At 37.2% G+C, this 23,574-nt stretch overlaps 1 protein-coding gene across 16 annotated transcripts in view; it reads right to left on the bottom strand.

Moving 5' to 3' along the window:
- lrrfip2 (leucine rich repeat (in FLII) interacting protein 2) overlaps nt 1-23,252 on the bottom strand; it is a 57,788-nt gene extending 34,536 nt beyond the window's left edge. For 3 of the 16 annotated variants that reach the window (XM_062995793.1, XM_062995800.1, XM_062995795.1), the window contains exons 1-4: nt 22,946-23,251; nt 7,861-8,017; nt 3,129-3,215; nt 1,715-1,771 (exon numbers count right to left, since the gene is read on the bottom strand). In XM_062995793.1, coding sequence (XP_062851863.1) covers nt 1,715-1,771; nt 3,129-3,215; nt 7,861-7,950 — 234 coding nt within the window. In that variant the 5' untranslated portion in view covers nt 7,951-8,017; nt 22,946-23,251. Of the gene's footprint in view, nt 1-1,714; nt 1,772-3,128; nt 3,216-7,860; nt 8,018-22,945 lie in introns of all 16 variants that reach the window. The other 13 variants (XM_062995796.1, XM_062995798.1, XM_062995807.1 and 10 more) reach the window with 8 other exon arrangements.
- Nucleotides 23,253-23,574: the final 322 nt, after the last annotated feature.

The raw sequence follows: 23,574 nt of genomic DNA, 5'->3' as shown, positions 1-23,574 counted from the left end.
TGTATAGTAGTTAAAAGGTTAAAATCCATTGCCGGAGCATAAATGTGGCCTCTGCTGTCTGGTCAAAGTGACTGCATTGGCTGTAGATGATCTAGAGAAAAAAAATGCAGCTTTTTTGGGGAGACTCCATTGCAAGCGGGTGAAAAGATGTGGCAGCCAACTTCACACCTGCCGAAGAGGGGCCGTAATATTTTCAGGCCTCCTCAGCCAGCACGACTAGCAGCATGACTTTAAAGGGATGGAATTAGAGACGACTAGATTGTGCGCAAGTGTAGAAAAAAAAATTAATAAATGAAAACAAGTTTTATGAAGCCTGGAGACCCAAACAGAATACAGAATGTTATTCTAAAGAAAAACCATCCTTATAGTTGCCAAGAGTCATAATCACACGATAGCACTTGATTAATAATAATAATAAAACAAAATTATCACACACAGCAAGCCTGTGATGGAACTAAAATGTTGACAAGCCTTTTGTAAAAAATTGTGTGTCAAATAGCATGTCAAAGAAGTCAAAATGCACAGCACTGCAATCACTGGATGGGTGGAGGTGTTGCACAATAGTTGATTAGTAGACTAACAAAGAAATTAATTAAATTTTTCAAATAGGATCAGCAAGGTTTTTGACCTGATACACCTCAAGTTTTATGCATGCTCATTTCTGGTATAAAGGCAAACACAAACACTTACAATGGCACACACTCGAATAAACAAAGGTTAGCCCAGGCAATTATAATCTGATAAAATGGTAAAGTTATTAAGAGTTATTCAAATGACTGCGTCTTTACTTTCATTTTGTCAAGTGGTTGACAGTTTAAATAAACTCAGTGCTGGTAAATAAAGTTCGCCCACAAAATAGTTTCAAATCTCAGTAATAAATATATATGTAAAACAGATTTTAAAAGATTTCTGTCAAAGCAGGTAAAAAATGGTGTATATATACATGGTTCATATAAGGGTTGTCAATGATTAAGCATTAAAGTCATCAGTTAAAATGTCATTTTAATTAATTTCCAACAGCTGACGCTTCATTCCAGTTGAGAGCAGAGCTACTGTCTGTACATGGCAACACCAATTGGAAACTCTCTCTTGCTCACCCCCAGTGCACATGCAAAAGCTCCAGTTACAAGCTGCATTCAAAGGTTCTAATCTGAACAGGAAAACTTCTTTACGAGTTTATATCATTTAAATGATAAACATCTGAATTTTTATGAATTAACATTACAAACAGTGAAGCCTGTTTGTGTCAGTAAGGAGTCTGACTACATAGAAACATTTACACAAGCACATGTGTGTGTAACATTCATTTTTTACTTATTTCTTGTTTTATGTACACATATGATGGAGATATTTTTATCGTGCTCCTGTATAATAGTAGAACATATTATTTAATAACTACACTAGTGTTAGGAAAGAATTTAAAATACTGCCTGCATTTTTATGAATTATGATTATCATGTTTAGTTAGGACCTTCACTAAATCTCTATCAATTGTCTAAAAACTAAATTCATGATGTTTAACTGGTTTTGCTCAAAGGAATACTACACTCTTTCAGTTATTGGTTAACTATCAACTGTTGTCAGTCAGTTATTGGTTAAAAGAAACCGGCAAAACTTGCAGCCTAAAGAGTTTACATTAACACAAAACCACTCTACAAAACCTGATGTTAGTTTGGGGAGATGCAAGGCAAAACTAAGCTAATTTGTCTCATACCATCCACTGTTGGATTTGACCCCACTTTCTACTAGAAGATGAGCGGTGGTAGGAGAGCTGTAATGGAAGAAAAAGGAAAGCAAAATCTATGCAGCTCACTGCAACAAACTGCAAACCAAAACTTAATTCACCTTTGTATGTAATGGAGGGGTAAAAGACAAAATGCACCCCCCCACCACACCCCTACCAACACACCCCAATAGTACACTGCAGCAACAAACAGTGACGAGCAAATGGTGTCTCAGGAGTGTGTTTTCAGTGTGTTTTAATTTTCTAACCTATAATTTGTTGTTAGGACCATTAAATAAAAATTTTCAAATTTGTATAGCGTTTTTTACAAAGGACATTGTCTCAAAGCAACTTTACAGAATCCAGGACCAACAGACCAAAAACCCAATTGTGGGTTTGGATGCAACTCTAGAGGCTTTGCACTTCTGAATTTGGGCAGTTGTTTTACATTCTTCATGCCGTGTGTCTGTAAGTGCCATCTTTAGGTCTTTCCACAGATGTGTGATTGAGTCTAGGCTTTTGCTAAGTCAATCAAGAACATTAACAGACTTGTCCCAAAACTACTTTAGTCATTAAATCGTGTTGAAAGGTGAACCGTTGCCCCAGTCGGAGTATGAGTGTGCTCTCGAAATTTTCTTTAAGGATGTGTTTGTTGGGCATCATTAAGAAGGTTTAAAAGTTGTGCTAAACATATTTTGCCTCTACTGAGGCCACTGTGGTCCTGGGAATATGCAAAGCCTTGGATATTGTTTTATGAGTGATAAGTAATGATTTCTGATGGTGAGCATTTCTTGAAGTAATAATCTTAACTATGCAAATTAAAAAAACTCACATTTTAGCACAAGGCTTACATGCAAAAATGCAACTGATTTACACCTGGTTTTGGGAGGTAAAAAAAAGTTACATGCAAAACAAAGGGCACCCGTAGGGCGCTCGGGTTAAGCAACAGTAAAATATGCTAGCCCACTGCCGCTAAGATCCAGGGTTTAAATCTCAGCTGTGCTACTGCCCGGTCAACCATCTACATAGACATGATTTGGATATGACTGATGTGCTATGTCTGAGGAAGGGGGAGGTGGCCGAACAGTCTAGCCTATGGGAGGTGCACTTGTAGGTGCACACTCAATACCGGAGGGCTGCGAAACAAATATGGTGACCCCTAAATACAAGAGCAGCTGAAAGGAGAAAAATGCATTTGTATTAGGAAAAATAATTTCCCCCTCAAAGATGAGGCCCAATTTAGCCTTAAACAATGTGCAAAAGGGACTGAAGAGTTATTGCACCTTCACTGTAGTTAAGGCAGCTTGGATGCATAAAACATTTAAGAAGAAAGTCATCATAAGAAGAAACCCGTCTATCATGTAATTTACTGTAGCAGAATGACAGCAGAGAAAACATTAATTACCTCTTTCTGTTGACGCTCCAGTTCTTTCATTCTGATGTCTCGTGCCTCGGCTCTTGCAGCCCGCTTTGCAGCAAGTCTGGCCTCTGCCTACAAAAGACACAAAAATTCAAACTTAAACAATATGCCACATGAACTAAAAGCTATAACAACCGATACTAATACAGCAACACTGTGGTTAGACAACCTGTATTTCAAATTGGTCCTTTTAGATTAAGGTTTGAGAACATACCAATAATATAATCAGGGCTGCAACTATCGATTATTTGAAATGCTGATTGATCTGTTGATTATTTCTTTGATTTATTGATACGTTGTATGGTGTAGTTGTATGCAACTATGCACTGGAAAAGCAAATGTCCATTCAAAGTATATGTACATAAGTCTGTGCACTGTGCATATTACTATGACATCAATCACTTTATCCTGGTCAAGATCGCAGTGGGTTCAGTTCCATTTGGAATACAGGAAACTGGGCAGAAATTTGCAGGGCTTTGGCCGTCTTCACCTTCAGACACAGCCAACCATGTCTGTGTAGATGCCCGACCAGCCAAAAGCACTGCAGAGATCTGAACCTGGTGGCTAGTGTGATAGACTGCTGTGCCACCTGGACACCTAGCCTCCAAATGTATAACATATTTAACATTTAACATTTTAAATAAAACATACAAAACTTAAATAAAAGGAACAGATTTGGCTTCAAGACATAAGATGAGGTGGGAAAATGTTTGTTGCGTAGATTATTTATTCAGTCTTATTATTAGTCATACAAATTGTCTGCCAAATTAATATGCAAAAGTATAAAAAAAAAACTAATAAACAAGCCAAGGGCAACAGTGGCAAGAAAAAGCTCCCTATAAATTACAAGGAAGAAACCTTAAGAGGAACCAGACTCAGTAGGAGTCTTAGCATCCTCCTTGGTTTATCTGACATGGCTTTATCACAGCTCCTACTTTCCAGGATGTTTTCTCATTAGATGCTTGTGCATCACACGCCATGCAAGATCTTTTGCAATTAACAAGCTTATTGTGAAGTGCAAAGATAAAAAATCCCATACTTTTAAGAACTATGGGCGTACCATTTTCTCAGTTGTGTAGTTGGTGGAAGTACAAATGTAAGATTTAAAAAGGGATTCAAAAAAATTGAATAATGGACAATAATTCTCTTTCCCAACAATTTTAATAATCAGTTCTTATTGATTTTCACAATTTGACTTACGTCATGAGTCTTGCATGTTCAAGTGTGTGCTTTGCAATGAACTAGAACCTTGTCCATTGTATGATTCTGCCTTGCATCCAGTGTTTTAAGGATTAAACACACATGACTATGAACATTTATGATATTGTCAATGTGTAAATAGTTTTCAGTATAAAGGCCTAGTATTATATTTCAGTTTTATGGTTTCTATTTTTTTTTTGTTTATCAATAAGAATAAAAAACATTTCATTGGAATTCTAATACACTAAATAGCCAAAATATGTGGGCACTTATTACACCTACAAGCCATTTGGATATCCCATCCCATAAAGACCAACTACAGGCAATGACAAAAGAGCTGGGGGTTACAGATATACTACAACATGGTGCTGTCACAAAAGTTAAGGCCTAAACTGTGTTTGTCAAGTTCTGGGACAGTTTTACAGTTATGGAGAAACTTTTCACATTTATAGCACTGTAAAAAGCACTCAAATGTTTTGCTGCTGCAGGCCTGTGTGACTTAATTGGCTGAACAATAAAGTCTGCTCTCTACCAGAAATCATCCTTATGAAGCGTCATATTGCAGTCAGCAGTCTGTAATATGAAGCTTAACTCCGAATGGCTGAGGAGAAACAAAACTAAAGCTTAGAAATGGCCTATGCAAGTCTTTACTTAAACCCTGTGATAAGAACCTAAATGTGGCTGAAATTAAGCAATTCTACAAAAAGAGAAAGTCAGTAGGCCCCTGGAATGTGGTCTACATTATTTAAAGCATTGGAATTACTTTTTTACATGCTGTTGCATAACCTTTCTCCCTCAATTAATAAAATAATTAATTGAAAAACTGAGGATCTAAAAAAAACATTAAAAAAAAAAAAATATGCAAACAATGTGCAAATCAGGGAGGGCAAATACTTTTTTACACCACTTTACTTTAAAATAGAAATGCTGTTTATTATGTGAAACCTCCCGTTTCCTAATATTTAAAACTTGGCCTGAACTAATTGTCAGTTATACAACAGACTGTAGAATATCCAAGAAATGATGCCAGCACAGTTTCCTTGATATCAAAAAACTGATGTGGCAGTGGCAAAGAACATCATGATGGAACAAGAACTTGTTTCCTTCAGAAGTCTGTTATTTTCTGATAACATTGTGTGCTATTTCATACACAAGAGCAAATACACTCCCAAATTTATCTTTTAAAACTTTATACAAAAGGGGAGAGAGGAATAGAATTTTTTTTTCACAGAGACAGCATGGCAAACATGCTGTCTTAACATTGTTGTTAGTTATTATTGCTGCTGTTATTATTATTATTCTAATTATTTTTATTGTTGTTGCTGCTTTTGGTGGTGTTATTGTCATGCTTCTTAATATACAGTAGTTCTTGTTATTACAGTTGTTAATTTTATTGGTTTAGTTGTTATTGTTGCCTGTGTGTGTGAGTGTGCGTGTATACAGCAGGATGTTTTGTTAATGCTGCCATGTCAGAATTATTCAGCCCCCGCATAATATTGCTGATTTAGACCGTGCTAGACCGTGTGATCTAAATTTGGTTTACAAAATTATTAAACCATTGGAACTCAATAACAACCTTAAATTAGCTTTGAGAGTTTCACCCAAAGATTCAAGTGTTTAAACTAAAGAGCTGTCACAAAAGCTAAAAGAGATCATTTCACTGCACCAAAAGAGCAATGGGTGTTAGATCATTTACAAGACCATGTAAAACATTCCTAAAGACACCATTTGGTATTCTTTAGGAGTGTATTACCTGGTAAGTATTACCTGGAAGTTTATAATTTATAAATAAGATATTGTGCAGCAAACAGCAAACCTGTCTGCTCATGGTAAAAAGACCAAAATTTCACCCTAAGGTCTTAGTGACTTTTCTTTATTGTCCTAATTAAATTGCTGTGCTACATGTGTGTTAAGCACACTTCCAGGTCAATCTTGGTTCAAGCTTAGTCAGGGAATTAGTCCACAAATATCCTGCAGTGGCCTTCTCAGTCTCAAGATTTACATCCCACAAAAAAATCTTTGGTAAAATGTAAGGAATGCAGTTGCATTGTATTAAATTCTAAACTAGACACCATAATTTAATAAAGTGATTATTTAAATGAACATATAAATATTAATTTAATATTTTTGAATTTAGTATACAGTATTGACTACTCAATGTTATTAGACATAGACAGCAGACTGAAACGACATGTTCAGCATAAATGTGATGTGATGAGTCTGTGTGTCTGCTCCCCAAGATCTGCACCTGTTGGGGTTGTCTGCCAATGTGACCTGGTCCAGTGTGTCTTGACCTATCTATAGCCTGCACAACTATCCCATCTGTGCCTTAACCAGATGACTTGGACTAGAAATCTGAGCACCTTCTGTGTCAGAACTACACCAACGACTAACACATAACCTGAGTGAAAGTGAAAAATTGACTACATAAGTGTGTTTAACACTTCTTACGCTCAAAAAATGTTTTAAATTTAAATAAATTGGAGAAAACCATGGATATCTTTTTGTTTGTATCACTCAGCTTGTAGACTTTTCAATCTTATCTTAGGAGCTTTGTCTTCGGAAAGCACTTTTTTAACCATTGTAACTTCCACTACCACACACTTCTAATCCTAAAGGAACAGCCAATTTCATTCTGAAGCAATCAAAACCATTGCAATCAATGTCATTTCGGCTGGCATGTGATTTGTAAGGTGATTGGTTGTACCTGAGCAAGTTAATATTAGGTAAGCTAAGGAGCTGATCACATGTCCAAACCAGGTATTTTACCAATTTCAATGCAAATAATGATTTATTGGTGTTGTTTTCACTTTCACAATTTTGAGCAAACCTGAGCATTGTATGGCCCCCTGGGCCACATCTGGCCCTTTAGCTGCCACAATCGGCCTTAGTAAGTACAATGTCAATTAGGAATCTTAAATTAGCGATCTTAAATAAGTGTAAATCATACACATGATACAACTACTTTTCTTTTATTTTGAAGGGAAAGCTATTTTTTTCATTTATGAGAGATGTACAATGTGAGTGTACGCAGCTTCACTGCTGTGTGTTTGCAAACAGAACTTAAGAGAAGTGTGAACTGGCTGTCAGCCCTCAAAAATGTCAGCTCACGTTAAAAAAGATAGATACCAAATGTAGAGTTTTTACCAAAACATCATACACTTAGGCCTTACCTAACATCACATTTCTTTCACTGAACAAGAAAAAAAGTTAATTAAACTATAAACAAAATAACAATAACACTTTGTATACAGTTAATTTAATGCTGGTCTTGCAAAAACATGCACATTTTGTACACAATTGTTTTTGTGCATGTTGATTAAATAGTGATATAATGTTGGTGTTTTTACAATGCCTGTTTCATATTTTTAATCCCTAACTATAACATCACAACAATGTAATAAACTGTTGTCCTTTTGTACAGGACATAAGTGTTTTTTTTTTCCTTTTGAATGCATACAATGATAACACATATACAGTCCCATTGCAGAATATCAAGAATCTCCAGAGGACTTACCTCTCGTGCTATGCTACTTAGAGCTTCATCCTCGGCTGAGAAGCGGTCTTTAATTGGCGCACGCTTTCGTCCAGACCCTGGCGTCCCCATGTCTGTTCCTCTATTGCTAGCTCCTCACACACTTTCACGAAAAAACGGTTTGATTTTTTGTAGTGTTCTGAAATAAGACATATGTAAAGGTCACATGAAAAAACTGCTTCATCATTAAAGAGAAAAATGCAATAAATGGAACATCAATGTCCATCACATAATTGATTAGGGTTTTTGTATTTATTAATTACTTTTATCATACTGTATTTACTTCCAGGCTGCAATGTTTTATGTCTTGTTGAAAAGAAATGATCGGAGACTTTTCGAGTTCTTGAAGCCAAAAAAAAGTAAGCAATCAAGTCTTGTATAAAAACTTGAAATGGATCTTAAAACATCATGTTGCCCTTTTTCTCTTCTCATTTTCATTTCCCATTTGTAACTCCACTGTCGCCCCCACTCACGCAGGTGCCTGGACCAATTTCGGAGATTACAGTGACAGTGAGGCAGAGATCCAGTCTGACCTTCTGTTAAAAATGGGCTATTGTGTTTGCATGGGCGTCTGGCCAGGTGGGTGGCTCTGCTGAGATTCGAACTCATGAATTAGAACATTCCACAGTGGTGTGCTGGCATGTTAGAGTGCTGCTTCATAGGAGCACCCGTCAAGCTCAAACACATAAACAACCAGCCAGCTGAGTAATGTGTGTGACTGACCAGAATTTTACACATGCCAAAAGCATTGTTATAAAACGGATAGTTCCGGTCCTAAAATCTGATTGGCTGAGCCGCGTTCGAAGCCGTTGTAAAATCCCCGATAAACGCACACCTATGACCACCTCACATCATTCCATATTAATACACCACTGAAAAGAAAAAATTAATGTTATGTTCGCCCTCATGTTGCCTAGCAACAATGTTAATCGAACTACCTTGCGTCGCGGAAGAATGCTTTATTGTAAGTTTATACACAATAAATACATTTATGAATTAAACATTGTTGTATTTATTGTATTTTATGTTGACCGCCGTTTTATAAAAGCAATAAGCCACTCGAGACCGTGCGTTACTGCTATGATTTTAGCACGGGAAAGAAGTTTTAGGCACTCAGCTTCGCGTCGTGCCAAAAACGTCATTCCACGTGCTAAAATCACAGTAACGCACCGCCTCTCGTGGCTTATTGCTTTATTAGCTCGTAACTGCTTAATAGTATAATGCAGTCTACCTGTCTGGAAGCATCTGCACTTTCAACACTGATTTATTCAGGTCCCTTTTTAATTTGACCCTCTTGTGTCTTTGCACCATTAAGGATATTTTATTCAATTTATAAATCTTACAGAATGTTTAACTTTATTTAAATTAAAAAAAAAAGCAAAACAGACCCCCTTTGATATTTCATTATTTGTCTTGTATTCATAAATACATAAACATATATACAACCATTCATTTTAAATAAACAACAACAATTATTAAAATGTGGTACTATTTATGAACCATTCATTCATTCATTCACTCATTGACTGTTTTACCACCACTCTAATCTGGTCAGGTTTCACAGTGGATCTAATTCAGTGAGTGAGAGGCAAGAACACCCCAAACAGGTTACCAGTCAGTCACGGGGTTGACACACACACACAAACACAAACACATTCACACACGCTTGAGTAGTTCCAATTTGCCTGAATGTCATGCCTTTGGACTTGTGGGAGGAAAATGGAGCACCCGGAGGACCCTCTCATGGACACAGGGAGAATATGCACATCCACACAGAAAGGATCCTGGCCACCCAGCTGTGAGGCAACAGTGCTAGCCACTGCACCACACTGCCAGCCTTATGATACAATTAATACTTCCTAATTAGTCCCATATGTAGTAAATTTCCTTGTGTTAAACGACCCAACACTACTGGTAAAAGCAAGCTTCTTGCCAACTGAAAACTGCTGCCAAAGGAGTTTTTAGAAAGTAAAAGAGTATAAAAAGTATATATAAAAAAAAAAAAAAAAAAAAAAAAAAAAAAAAAATAGTATAAATACTTGTAAATAAGAATTTAACTAAATATGAATTTAACTAAAACTCTAAAAACATGTTTTTACTTTGTTAAGGTAGATTAAGTATAGATTGATGATTTAAAAGGATATTATATCTATTTAAAATCAAATCCACAACACAAAGTGGGCCCGAACGTCAGGGGTTCTGAATACTTTCTGAATCCTTTGTCACCAGCAAATTCTTTACTACCATTATTTTCCAGACCTGTGAACCTTACACTATTCATAACACTAGACATGTCCAACATCAAAAACTTCATTCCACACTTTATCTGCAAATGGATTAAAACCTGATTTGCCCCGTCATCAGCTTCAGCTCATGACAGAGTTAGCTGTCCTCAGCCATATACAGGTCCTTCTCAAAAAATTTGCATATTGTGATAAAGTTCATTATTTTCCATAATGTAATGATAAAAATTAAACTTTCATATATTTTAGATTCATTGCACACCAACTGAAATATTTCAGGTCTTTTATTGTTTTAATACTGATGATTTTGGCATACAGCTCATGAAAACGCAAAATTCCTATCTCAAAAAATTAGCATATCATGAAAAGGTTCTCTAAACGAGCTATTAACCTAATCATCTGAATCAACGAATTAACTCTAAACACCTGCAAAAGATTCCTGAGGCTTTTAAAAACTCCCAGCCTGGTTCATTACTCAAAATTGCATTCATGGGTAAGACTGCCGACCTGACTGCTGTCCAGAAGGCCATCATTGACACCCTCAAGCAAGAGGGTAAGACACAGAAAGAAATTTCTGAACGAATAGGCTGTTCCCAGAGTGCTGTATCAAGGCACCTCAGTGGGAAGTCTGTGGGAAGGAAAAAGTGTGGCAGAAAACGCTGCACAACGAGAAGAGGTGACCGGACCCTGAGGAAGATTGTGGAGAAGGGCCGATTCCAGACCTTGGGGGACCTGCGGAAGCAGTGGACTGAGTCTGGAGTAGAAACATCCAGAGCCACCGTGCACAGGCGTGTGCAGGAAATGGGCTACAGGTGCCGCATTCCCCAGGTCAAGCCACTTTTGAACCAGAAACAGCGGCAGAAGCGCCTGACCTGGGCTACAGAGAAGCAGCACTGGACTGTTGCTCAGTGGTCCAAAGTACTGTTTTCGGATGAAAGCAAATTTTGCATGTCATTCGGAAATCAAGGTGCCAGAGTCTGGAGGAAGACTGGGGAGAAGGAAATGCCAAAATGCCTGAAGTCCAGTGTCAAGTACCCACAGTCAGTGATGGTCTGGGGTGCCATGTCAGCTGCTGGTGTTGGTCCACTGTGTTTTATCAAGGGCAGGGTCAATGCAGCTAGCTATCAGGAGATTTTGGAGCACTTCATGCTTCCATCTGCTGAAAAGCTTTATGGAGATGAAGATTTCATTTTTCAGCACGACCTGGCACCTGCTCACAGTGCCAAAACCACTGGTGAATGGTTTACTGACTCTCGGCCAACTCTCCTGACCTGAACCCCATAGAGAATCTGTGGGATATTGTGAAGAGAAAGTTGAGAGACACAAGACCCAACACTCTGGATGAGCTTAAGGCCGCTATCGAAGCATCCTGGGCCTCCATAACACCTCAGCAGTGCCACAGGCTGATTGCCTCCATGCCACGCCGCATTGAAGCAGTCATTTCTGCAAAAGGATTCCCGACCAAGTATTGAGTGCATAACTGAACATATTTATTTGAAGGTTGACTTTTTTTGTATTAAAAACACTTTTCTTTTAGTGGTCGGATGAAATATGCTAATTTTTTGAGATAGGAATTTTGGGTTTTCATGAGCTGTATGCCAAAATCATCAGTATTAAAACAATAAAAGACCTGAAATATTTCAGTTGGTGTGCAATGAATCTAAAATATATGAAAGTTTAATTTTTATCATTACATTATGGAAAATAATGAACTTTATCACAATATGCTAATTTTTTTAGAAGAACCTGTAAATGTTATGCACTGCTGAGCTATGACGCAAGGTAACCAGAGAACCACATCAGGTTCACAGACTAAAGCGCAGTGGAGGCCTTCATGCTAAGTAATAAGTAATGAGCTAAGACAACTAGATACATGGATTAAAGCAAACAATCTGTTAATGTCATCAGGACAAAGAAATCCACATAGCTCTTCAATAATTATGAAATGCATTTAAAAAAATTCAATACTTTTTAATTAAACATTACTTTTTAAATATATGAATGACATCTTTCTGCTGCACTTGTTAGGGGTCAACTCAAAGCTGTTTAAAAGAAACTTGCTTAGGCCATGCAGCACCACCGGTGAACTACTGATGGTCAGAAGAAAGTAGGGCTTGGCGATATGACAAAAAAAACCTCACATCTTGATATGCTTTAAAAAAGTGGTGATATACAGTAAGAAACAATACAATGAAAACCTAAACAATGTATAACGTTAAAGTATCAGTATTATTTGTAACACTGAAAGAGCATGCTGTATTATAACTGTACTTCCTGTACTGTACTGTATCAAACTGTATATCCAAGTTATATTTAAAATAACAATAATAAACATAAGACAATTGCACACCCACCATACAGCTTGTAACGTAAGTAAAGTTGGATGCTTCCAACATAAAAACAACTATGTAGGTCCTACTTAAATTAATAGTAGTTTTTGTACATAAATAAAGATAAAATTCAGGTGCCACGTGTTCCCCAGGTAAGCGACGCACAGGGTCGTCTGTAGGGTAAATGTGCGTTTTGTTGTTTGGTAAATGTACACATTTATTATGTAAATTTCAAGATTATGTTTGATTACATTTAAAATTAATCATTTGAGAATTGCGCTTAAAAGTGAAAAATAAGGGGATGGCTTGTTATTTTAATTGTAAACATAGTTCCATCAATTTTTTTATATCTCTTTTCAGTACAAAGTCAGCTTTCCACTATATGAGACAATTAATAGTATTATGAAAGTACCAGTCCCAAAAATTATATTTTTGGCATTTAGCAGACACTTTTATCCAAAGCAAATTAACAACTGTGACTGAGTCCAAGCAATTCAAACAACTGAAGGTTAAAAGCCTGGCTTAAGTGCTTAAGTGCAGCAACTTAGCAGAGATGGGGCTTGAACCAGTGACCTTTGGATTACTGGTCCAGTACTCTAACTGCTGAGCTATAATGTTTCCATTATCTTCAGATGAAAAATATTAGGTCTAAATTCACTTGCATATACTGTACAGAAAATATTTTTGCTTGCTAAGATGATTTTTTTTTCAACAGCAACTTAACAAAACAACACTTGAGCAGGGGTGTCTGAACATGCATAAGACTGTATCATTTATATAACACTAGTTTCCCCAATCAAAGAATTGCTCATCAAAAAAGAGATACACATGATGACCGGGGTAATACCAAAGTTAAACACACACTCTGATAATATCATACAAGTGTGTCAAGAGAGTCAAGTGGTCAGATTTCGGCACAAATCTAGTAAATCTGTCTGTTTTAATGCCCATTACCACCACATCATATATATGAGTTCAACTAGGGTAGCTCACATGTAAAGCCTGGTAAATAATGCTTTGGTGCAATCAAAACTTTATACGTACATCTTTACATCTATTGCTATGACACTACCAAATACAATGCCATGCTCAGCCAATCAGCATTTACTTGATGCACAATGCAGCAGATATCCGTAACATGCAGAATAGCTGATATGCAGCCTTAAAATGTCAGCTATTCTCCAAGACCCTGTGCACAATGGTAGCCACATATCCTTTCTTCTGCATTTACAAAAAAGCATGAATCAGACTTAAGATCAAAGATGCACCAGCAAGAAAGGGGGCCCACAAATCTGCATGTTTATAAAAACCTTTTCATTTAATTTCATTTTCATGTTTTATCACTGCTTTATCTTGGTCAGGTTTGCAGTGGGTCTGGTTTCCCCAGAATCAATAGGCACAATACAGTAAAACACACCGGACAGGACACCATTTCATGGCATGGCCTACATAGCCAATCATGTCTGTATGTAGACGCCTGACCAGCCAATAGCACTGCCGGCGATTCAAGCCCTAGATCCCAGCGGTAGTGTGGCTTGCATAATTAACCGCTGTGCCACCTAAGTGCCCTACACAAACTTTTAGTAAACATAAATGCATAAATGCTAATTATTTATTTCTTTCATAGTGACAATTACAGCCTTACAGTTTACTCTGCTTTAAACCATTAGACCAGAAACATTTTAACAAAGCTTGCTAAATTAAATAAGAATGCTTCCACTATGTGCTGCTAATACCCAAAGTTCAGACTTGTACAGCAATTGTTTTTAACCATTTTCATTGTTTAATCTAAAATTGCTTAATGACTGCCACCTTCTACTCTTCTTTGTGCTGTACTTCTGATTAATGCATTTTCACTGCTGTATGTTATACCTGTCTGTGTTGTTACTGACAGTTTCTATTGCTAACAGACAAAAGTATAGGGTAAAGCAGCGAAAAAATGTTGAATATCCACTGTTACTTGCCTATTGCATAACCTGACTTTAAAAGAAATTTGGACTACGCAACAACAAAGGAATTTTTTTTCCAGCTTTCAAATTTTTTTTTTTTTACCAGTAACAGCTTATTTCATTTTTTCATATAAAAATATGACCTGCTTTCAGAAACATATTACAGAGACATGATTTACCTTTTTCGATAATAAATTAGATAATTGAAATGAGGGTCGTTCAGTTGGCACAATCGTAAATTGTGCTAGCTTGCCAAACTTTGCTAGCAAGCTAACTTGAGCACATTTTGTGAAGGTACAGAGAGCTAGTTTTTTCATTTCGCAAAGGTGGACAAAAGCAAAGGTATGGTTAATATGATACCACCATACCAGGCATCAAGCAGTTTCATTCTAAATTGATCCAGTTTCTATTGGGCAGTATGTATGCCAAGACTAATCCTTAGTATTGGATCGGCACATTCCATTCTACCATTCCTGTACCACCTCCAAAATAACAGAAGTTACAAGTTCGTTTGCTAGGTGGGTAGATTAACAAAATTAAACTGTATATAACTGTAAAAAACACAGCAGATTTTTTACACTGTTCTTAAAGATGGCTTCACTAAAACAAGGAAGAGGAACAGCAGATATCATTGCTCTGATCACAAAAATGCACAAGGTTGGGTAAACTGGTTTGGTCATATCTTGAAACTTGAATAGTAAATTCAGGCACAGAATCAGGTACAAAAATCCAGAAACAAAACTTTTCCACACAGTTAATACAAAATAAAGCTAATGAAAGTACAACTAAGTCATAGAATACAAATATAACAAACTAATTGGCAACCAGCTAAGAAGACATTTTCAACTTTAAAATAATGCTGTCACATCCATTACCAAATAATGTCATATTAACTTATAACATCATCATTGAAAGATGTGCCGATCGGGGTTTTTGGCACCGATTCCGATCTGCGATCTCCTTTCAGGGACATCGGCCGATAGCCGATTGCGATCGGGGGGAGGGGGGGTTGGGGGGGTTTAGCAGTAAATAAAATAAATAAACTTAAAAAGAGCCTCACAGTGAAGATAAACCGGAGCAGCGCGCGCGCGCGTGTGTGTGTGTGTTTGTGTGTGTTTGTGCCCTTAGAAGATACGCTTTGTTCACAGTATCGCTATAAGTGATTCATTGATTCATGAGTCGATTCATTTTTCGCCAAGCGTAAGTTTCTCTTCTCAGTTATCTCTCCGTGTTTACTGTTATTAATTAAATGTCGTGGTTTTAAATAAACACCAGCTACTACAGAACATTCTGTGTGACTCTCTTACATTAAAAAGCTTCATTAAACTGCTATTACCACAGATCTGTAACCGACCGTCAGACTCGTTCCGTCTAAGGAGCTAAAAGTTCAGCAGATGATCCTGAACTAACGAATTTGGTAATGAATAAACTTTTGCCTCGGATTGGCTCTGTAACATTTTCTGTTCTCATCTACATCACAAGTAAGAACCACTTACGATTTACCAAAGTGAACCAGGAGTTTATATAACGTGCTGATAGAATCGACTCAGATGTGACCGGGTTGAATTATCTTTTTAAAGTAAATATTACAATCAGTAAAATTACATCGTATGTATGATGCACAAAGTTAATGATGTTATTTTAGGTCATGAAGAGCTTTCACTGTGGTTTCTGTACGATGGTTGATGAATGGTGATGTGATGGTTGGCGTCTGGATCAATCCACTGAGCTGTTAACTTAACATGATCTTTATATATCACACGATCGGATCGGCTACTTTTAGGAGATATCGGCCGATCGCCGATAGCATATTTTGATTAAAAATCGGCCGATACCGATTCATAGCCGATCGATCGTCCCATCTCTAATTGAAACTTGACATAATATATCCAAGATAAACAGAAATTGTGGTGGGGTTGTGATTTTGGCCAAAATTCATTCAAAAGAGAAACAACTTTCATTTTGTGTGGCATGCAACTTGTTTCCTTACTAAATGTGGCTTTGTTTACTGCAGTTGCTAAGCAGTAAGCAAAGCTTGAAGGAAACAGTTGACCATATAAGTATTTAAAGCGATCAAAAAGATCTGCACAAAAAACTTTTTATGCAACATATAAATCCCCTCAACACACAACATATGGCCAAATCCGTGGACACGTGTTTTAATTACTTCAGTTTGAATGCTGAGCCACATTCATTGCTAGGTGTTATAAAATAACTACAGTATAATATGTTCCATAAAGACATGGTTTGAAGAGTTGTAAAGGAACTCCAGTGGCCTGCACAGAGCCCTGACCTCAACCCCAGTAACAACCTCAGGGATCAATTGAAATTATAATTGTGAGCCAGGCCTTTTAGTCCAATATCTTACATACAAACACAATACAACACAGGTGCTCAGGTGGCGCAGTTTAATGCTCAACCCCACCAGTGTTGGGTTCTCAAGCTCTTAAAATCAAATTCAAGCTGTGCTATCTACTGGCCGTCAACGTGGGAGTGGCGGCTACCAAATAATGCTGTCTTACCCTCTACCAAAAAATGCTGTCACATGATCTACCAAATAATGCTGTCATACCCTCTACCAAATAATGCTGTCATACCCTCTACCAAATAATGCTGTCACATGATCTACCAAATAATGCTGTCATACCCTCTACCAAATAATGCTGTCATAACCTCTACCAAATAATGCTGTCATAACCTCTACCAAATAATGCTGTCACATGATCTACCAATTAATGCTGTCATACCCTCTACCAAATAATGCTGTCATACCCTCTACCAAATAATGCTGTCATACCCTCTACCAAATGATGCTGTCATAACCTCTACCAAATAATGCTGTCATAACCTCTACCAAATAATGCTGTCATAACCTCTACCAAATAATGCTGTCATACCCTCTACCAAATAATGCTGTCATACCCTCTACCAAATAATGCTATCATAACCTCTACCAAATAATGCTGTCATACCCTCTACCAAATAATGCTGTCACATGATCTACCAAATAATGCTGTCACATGATCTACCAAATAATGCTGTCACATGATCTACCAAATAATGCTGTCATAACCTCTACTAAATAATGCTGTCATACCCTCTACCAAATAATGCTGTCACATGATCTACCAAATAATGCTGTCACATGATCTACCAAATAATGCTGTCATAACCTCTACCAAATAATGCTGTCACATGATCTACCAAATAATGCTGTCATAACCTCTACCAAATAATGCTGTCACATGATCTACCAAATAATGCTGTCACATGATCTACCAAATAATGCTGTCACATGATCTACCAAATAATGCTGTCATACCCTCTACCAAATAATGCTGTCATAACCTCTACCAAATAATGCTGTCATACCCTCTACCAAATAATGCTGTCATAACCTCTACCAAATAATGCTGTCACATGATCTACCAAATAATGCTGTCATACCCTCTACCAAATAATGCTGTCATACCCTCTACCAAATGATGCTGTCATACCCTCTACCAAATAATGCTGTCATAACCTCTACCAAATAATGCTGTCATAACCTCTACCAAATAATGCTGTCATAACCTCTACCAAATAATGCTGTCATACCCTCTACCAAATAATGCTGTCATACCCTCTACCAAATGATGCTGTCATAACCTCTACCAAATAATGCTGTCATAACCTCTACCAAATAATGCTGTCATACCCTCTACCAAATAATGCTGTCATACCCTCTACCAAATAATGCTGTCATAACCTCTACCAAATAATGCTGTCATACCCTCTACCAAATAATGCTGTCATAACCTCTACCAAATAATGCTGTCATAACCTCTACCAAATAATGCTGTCATACCCTCTACCAAATAATGCTGTCATACCCTCTACCGAATAATGCTGTCATAACCTCTACCAAATAATGCTGTCATACCCTCTACCAAATAATGCTGTCACATGATCTACCAAATAATGCTGTCACATGATCTACCAAATAATGCTGTCATAACCTCTACCAAATAATGCTATCATACCCTCTACCAAATAATGCTATCATAACCTCTACCAAATAATGCTGTCATACCCTCTACCAAATAATGCTGTCACATGATCTACCAAATAATGCTGTCACATGATCTACCAAATAATGCTGTCACATGATCTACCAAATAATGCTGTCATAACCTTTACCAAATAATGCTGTCATACCCTCTACCAAATAATGCTGTCACTTGATCTACCAAATAATGCTGTCACATGATCTACCAAATAATGCTGTCACATGATCTACCAAATAATGCTGTCATAACCTCTACCAAATAATGCTGTCATACCCTCTACCAAATAATGCTGTCACATGATCTACCAAATAATACTGTCACATGATCTACCAAATAATGCTGTCATAACCTCTACCAAATAATGCTATCATACCCTCTACCAAATAATGCTATCATACCCTCTACCAAATAATGCTGTCATACCCTCTACCAAATAATGCTGTCACATGATCTACCAAATAATGCTGTCACATGAGCTACCAAATAATGCTGTCATACTAAAACCGGCTTCGTTCGGATGCCGGTAGCAGAAGTTTTCACAAGCACGAATTTACATTAGTAAACAAGCGTAAACACAAGCGCTTTTTTACGATAGACAAAATAACACTCTATATCAACTACGCGCAAAGGTTAACGTTTAAAACATACGTATATAAAAAGTTATTTAGCTAATGGCTACAAACAAACAAACAACTAGGCTACAGTCTCAACGTGCGTACCACCGGAAGTTGCTGTCATAACCCTCTACCAAATGATGCTGTCATAACCTCTACCAAATAATGCTGTCATAACCTCTACCAAAATATTATTCTAATATTGCTTACGAAAATATTAATTATTGCCACCATGTCCCCTACAAAATAATGTCTTAATATACCTTACAAAATAATAATGTCATGTCCCTCAAGTGAAACCCCATACAAATTAATGTTCTACTTTAATAATTCCCCTTAAACTTATTCCCCTTAAAAATCTAGTCTTAACCCTACAAAATAATGTCCTACTATCCCCTACAACACAATGTTGTATTACTCCCGTAAAATAAGTCCTAATACCCTCCACAAAACAATGCTTTTATATCCCAAAAAATAATATCCTATAAGACCTATACATTATATGAAGTAGATATGAAATGTATCCTCTATGTAATTATGCCATCATGTACCATAGAAAATTGTCATAATACTCCCTACAAAATGTCATCATATCTATGTCATCAAATCCAAACTTTCTGATTTCTCCTCCAAAATAGTCATGTCCCCTACAAAATAACATCACCACATCCCCTAAAAAATACTGTCCTAATACGCTATACAAAATACTATCCTAATAGCCCATAAAAATAATGCCTTCATATACACTACAAAATATAGTAAACTGTTTAATACTACAACATAATGCTATGGCTCCACGAACAGCCTGAAAAAGCATAATACAACAAATGTAATGCTGACACTATGAATGAATGAATTATGACCATGTACAAACCCAAGTCAGAAAATGTTGGGACAGTGTGGAAATGAAAACAACCTTGCAGTGCTTCTTACCTTTAATTTACTTTTTATTAACTTATTTCATTGCATACCGCATGAATATTTCATGGTTTTAGTGCATAAAAAACAAGGGCATGAGCCTAAGCTGAACAACTGTGATTCGATCCCTCAGATGGAACTGCATCAAGAACCGTCATTCATCACTAGTTGATAGTACAACCACATATGCAAGGAATTCATTCAGCAAACCTTTGTCAAGCACCACAATACAGTTACTTTCACAAAAGGCACTTAAAAATTACTGTGCAAAAAAGCCTTGTCAACCATGTCCAAAAGCTGTGTCAAGTTCTCTGGGCTGAGGAGCATCTGTGAAGGACCAGGAGAAGTGCACTGGGGTCAGACAAATTGGTATTAGTATTACTCACTCACTCACTTTCTTAACCACTTATCCAAGTAAAGTCGGGGGGGGGGGGGGGTCTGTGCTGGAGCCTATCCATACACACACCCATTCACCTATATGGCAATTCAGTGTCTCCAAGCAACAATTAACCTGACTGCATGTTTTTGGACTGTGGGAGGAAACCGGAGCTCCAAGACGAAACCCACACAGACACAGGGAGAACATGCAAACTCCACACAGAAAGGACCTGGACCGCCCTGTCTGGGGATTGAAACCAGGACCTTCTTCCTGTGAGGCAACAGTGCTACCCACCGAGCCACCCTAGTATTAGTGTTAGTGACAGCAATTTAGTATTAGTATAGGTATTCTCTTTTGAAAGAAATGAACACAGCATGCTCCAGGCCAAATAGAAAAAGAACCATCCAGACTGTTATCAGCAACAAGTCCAAAGGCTAGGGTTTGTCTTGGTATGTGGTTGTGTCAGTGCCTTTGTGATGTCAGCATTAATGCAGAAGAGTACATTGAGACAAAATCAGTTCCAGAGATGTGCAAAACCTAGACAATGACAAAGCAAAATCACATGCTGCACACATTACAAACGCATGGCTGCCCGCAGTCCTGACCTGTCCCCAAGAGAGAATGTTGAATTTTAAAACAAAAAAATGTGATAACTACAACCCTGCACTTAGGTTGTGCACACCTTATAACATGTTTGCAGAAAAAGTGGGACAAAATAACACCTTCAACACACTTTATCACTGCTTGCAAATAAGTACAAGTCAAAGTAAATGTAAGAAACACTGCTTTTTTGTTATTTGCATCCCCTTTTACTTTTTACTGACTTGGGGTTGTACATATAGAGAAGCTAGAAAGAGAGAATGTCAGCATGTGGGTATTTGATTGATTCATGACACTTTTTTGAGTTTTTGTTTTGTAAAGAAGAACTAGGATCACTATATATGTGTATAATTTGGCCAACTACAAGGTTCCCATGTTCAAGTGGACAATCAGTATACACAACCAGTGTTACATGTATACACACACAGTATAACATGTCAGTAGACTTCAATAATTCATGAGGAGTATTAACCCACATTATATAGGGTCCTATTAGAAAACACATATACTTCTGTAAGATCAGACAGTACACAAAACCATAAACTGCATATAACCTTTTTGGCCATAAGTATTAACATTTAATCCTGTGTAACATGTAATTTGGCTATAGCAGCATCCACTTTTCTGGGAATGTGGCAGCTCAACAGTTAAAATACAAGACTATTAATCAGAAGGTTGCCATTTCAAGCCCCACCACTGTTGGGCCCCTAAGCAAGGCCCTTAATCCTCAATTGCTCAAATTGTATTCAGTTACACACTAAATAAATATGAATGCTTTTCACAAGACTTTGGAGTGTGTCTGTGAGAGTGTGAGAGTCTGTGAGAGTGTGTGTCCATTTAGTCAAAAGTGCATTTCTTGGGTTCAGGCACTGATGTTGGACGAGAAAGGCCTGACTCACAATTGAAATTCCAATTTATATCAAATATGTTCGTTTCCTCTGTGCAGGTACTGGAGTTGCTCCACAACACATTAATCAAACCATATCTTTATTGAATTTTCTTTGTTCACGGGGGCACAGAAGTTTTGGAAAGTGTCCACATAGTCACTTATTACAGAATTGATTTTCAACACCTGTTAGCAATGGGTGTGGCTGAAATGCCTGAACTCAATCGTTTTGGCCACATGTTTATATGTAAATGTAAATACATGAAATATTTATAGTATGTTAGATTAACATGAATGGACTGGTGGATGTAAATAAAGAAACTTTTACCCTACTTACAATAATCCACTACTACTAATTAAAAAAAAAAAAACTGTAACCAAATCAGCCAAACACCATGACTGCCTAACACTAATGTAAATTATGACTGTACCTTCTTAAAATATCAATATTACCGAAATACTTGTGTGGCAACATCATCATACTACTATTACACAGCAATTATCCATCAGCACTGGATGGAATTATTAAGTAAAGTAGGATAAATTACGTAAATGAATTATTAATTGTTAATCTACGTTACTGATCCTACGTTTTGAAACACAATGATATAACCCTAGATACTTAGTATACTTTAATTAGTTTTTCAAAGAGACTGTGTGATCTGTTACAATGAAGAAACTAGTACAACTCTGGACTGAAGAAACCGTGAAAACGCCTGTCCTAATATAGCTCACTAGTTTGGACACTTATCTAGCTAAGCTAAACTGAAACTATTCCGGAATTGTCCCAGGTTATATAAACTAGATAAACGGACTGGTCTGAGCCACCAAAAACAAACTGACATAACTGTTCTTAAAAGTCAGTTCTAATCGAATCTCGTCAGTTAACAATGTTTATATTTTATAGCTAGCTAGCGAGCTTAGTTCCAGAGTCTGGAATTTAAATATAGCTAGCTAGGCTAGGGAAGAACATGAACTACGTTAAAATTAGACAGGCTTGCTAGCGAGCTTTTCATGCCAGCAGATCCCAACAGAAACCAATTCAATCGAATAAGTTCTTAATAAAAACAACTTCTCAGATTTAAAGAGGACATTTCACCTTTTTCCGGCACTCCGGCTGAATCACACGGGTAAATCCTGTAGTGTACTGACAAGCGCAATGTCACCCCAATCCCACAAAAGAGCCAGGAGCTTCCAGGCTAGCAACAGCTAGCGCCTGGTTAACGCTAGCACTCACTGGCCTGATCGCTCAAAGCTGTGTGTGTGTGTCTGTGTGTGACAGCAGTAACTGACACTGTCCGTCACTTAACACTCCTAAGCAAACTCGTCGCTTGACTTGACTCACGAAGTCTTGGGAATGTGACTATAACATGTAGTGTTTTCCAGACGATTTTTTACTCACATACTTAATAACTATATACTGTATGTGGGGAAAATGTGAACATGTCTGTACAAGCGAACTCTTCCTTTCTCTCCCACACATTCATTCCTTCTTGTGGTGATGTGTCGTTTGCAAACATATCGACTCTTTGGGTCGGCTTTTGAGTGGGCTATTTTAGTCGGCTCTCTGAATCGGCTCTTTTAGCGGACTCTTTGAGTTGGCTCTTTCATTCGGCTTTTCATGTCAAATTAACCCAGAGGCTTTTGCTTTAATAACGAAATATACAATGATTAACTACAAAGCGTTTTATATTTTTTTGATGCGAAATACTGATGCGAAAGTTTCAA

This window comes from Trichomycterus rosablanca, chromosome 5, assembly GCF_030014385.1.
Source record: "Trichomycterus rosablanca isolate fTriRos1 chromosome 5, fTriRos1.hap1, whole genome shotgun sequence".
Lineage (NCBI taxonomy): Eukaryota > Metazoa > Chordata > Actinopteri > Siluriformes > Trichomycteridae > Trichomycterus > Trichomycterus rosablanca.
This window is presented reverse-complemented; position numbering and strand designations above follow the sequence as displayed.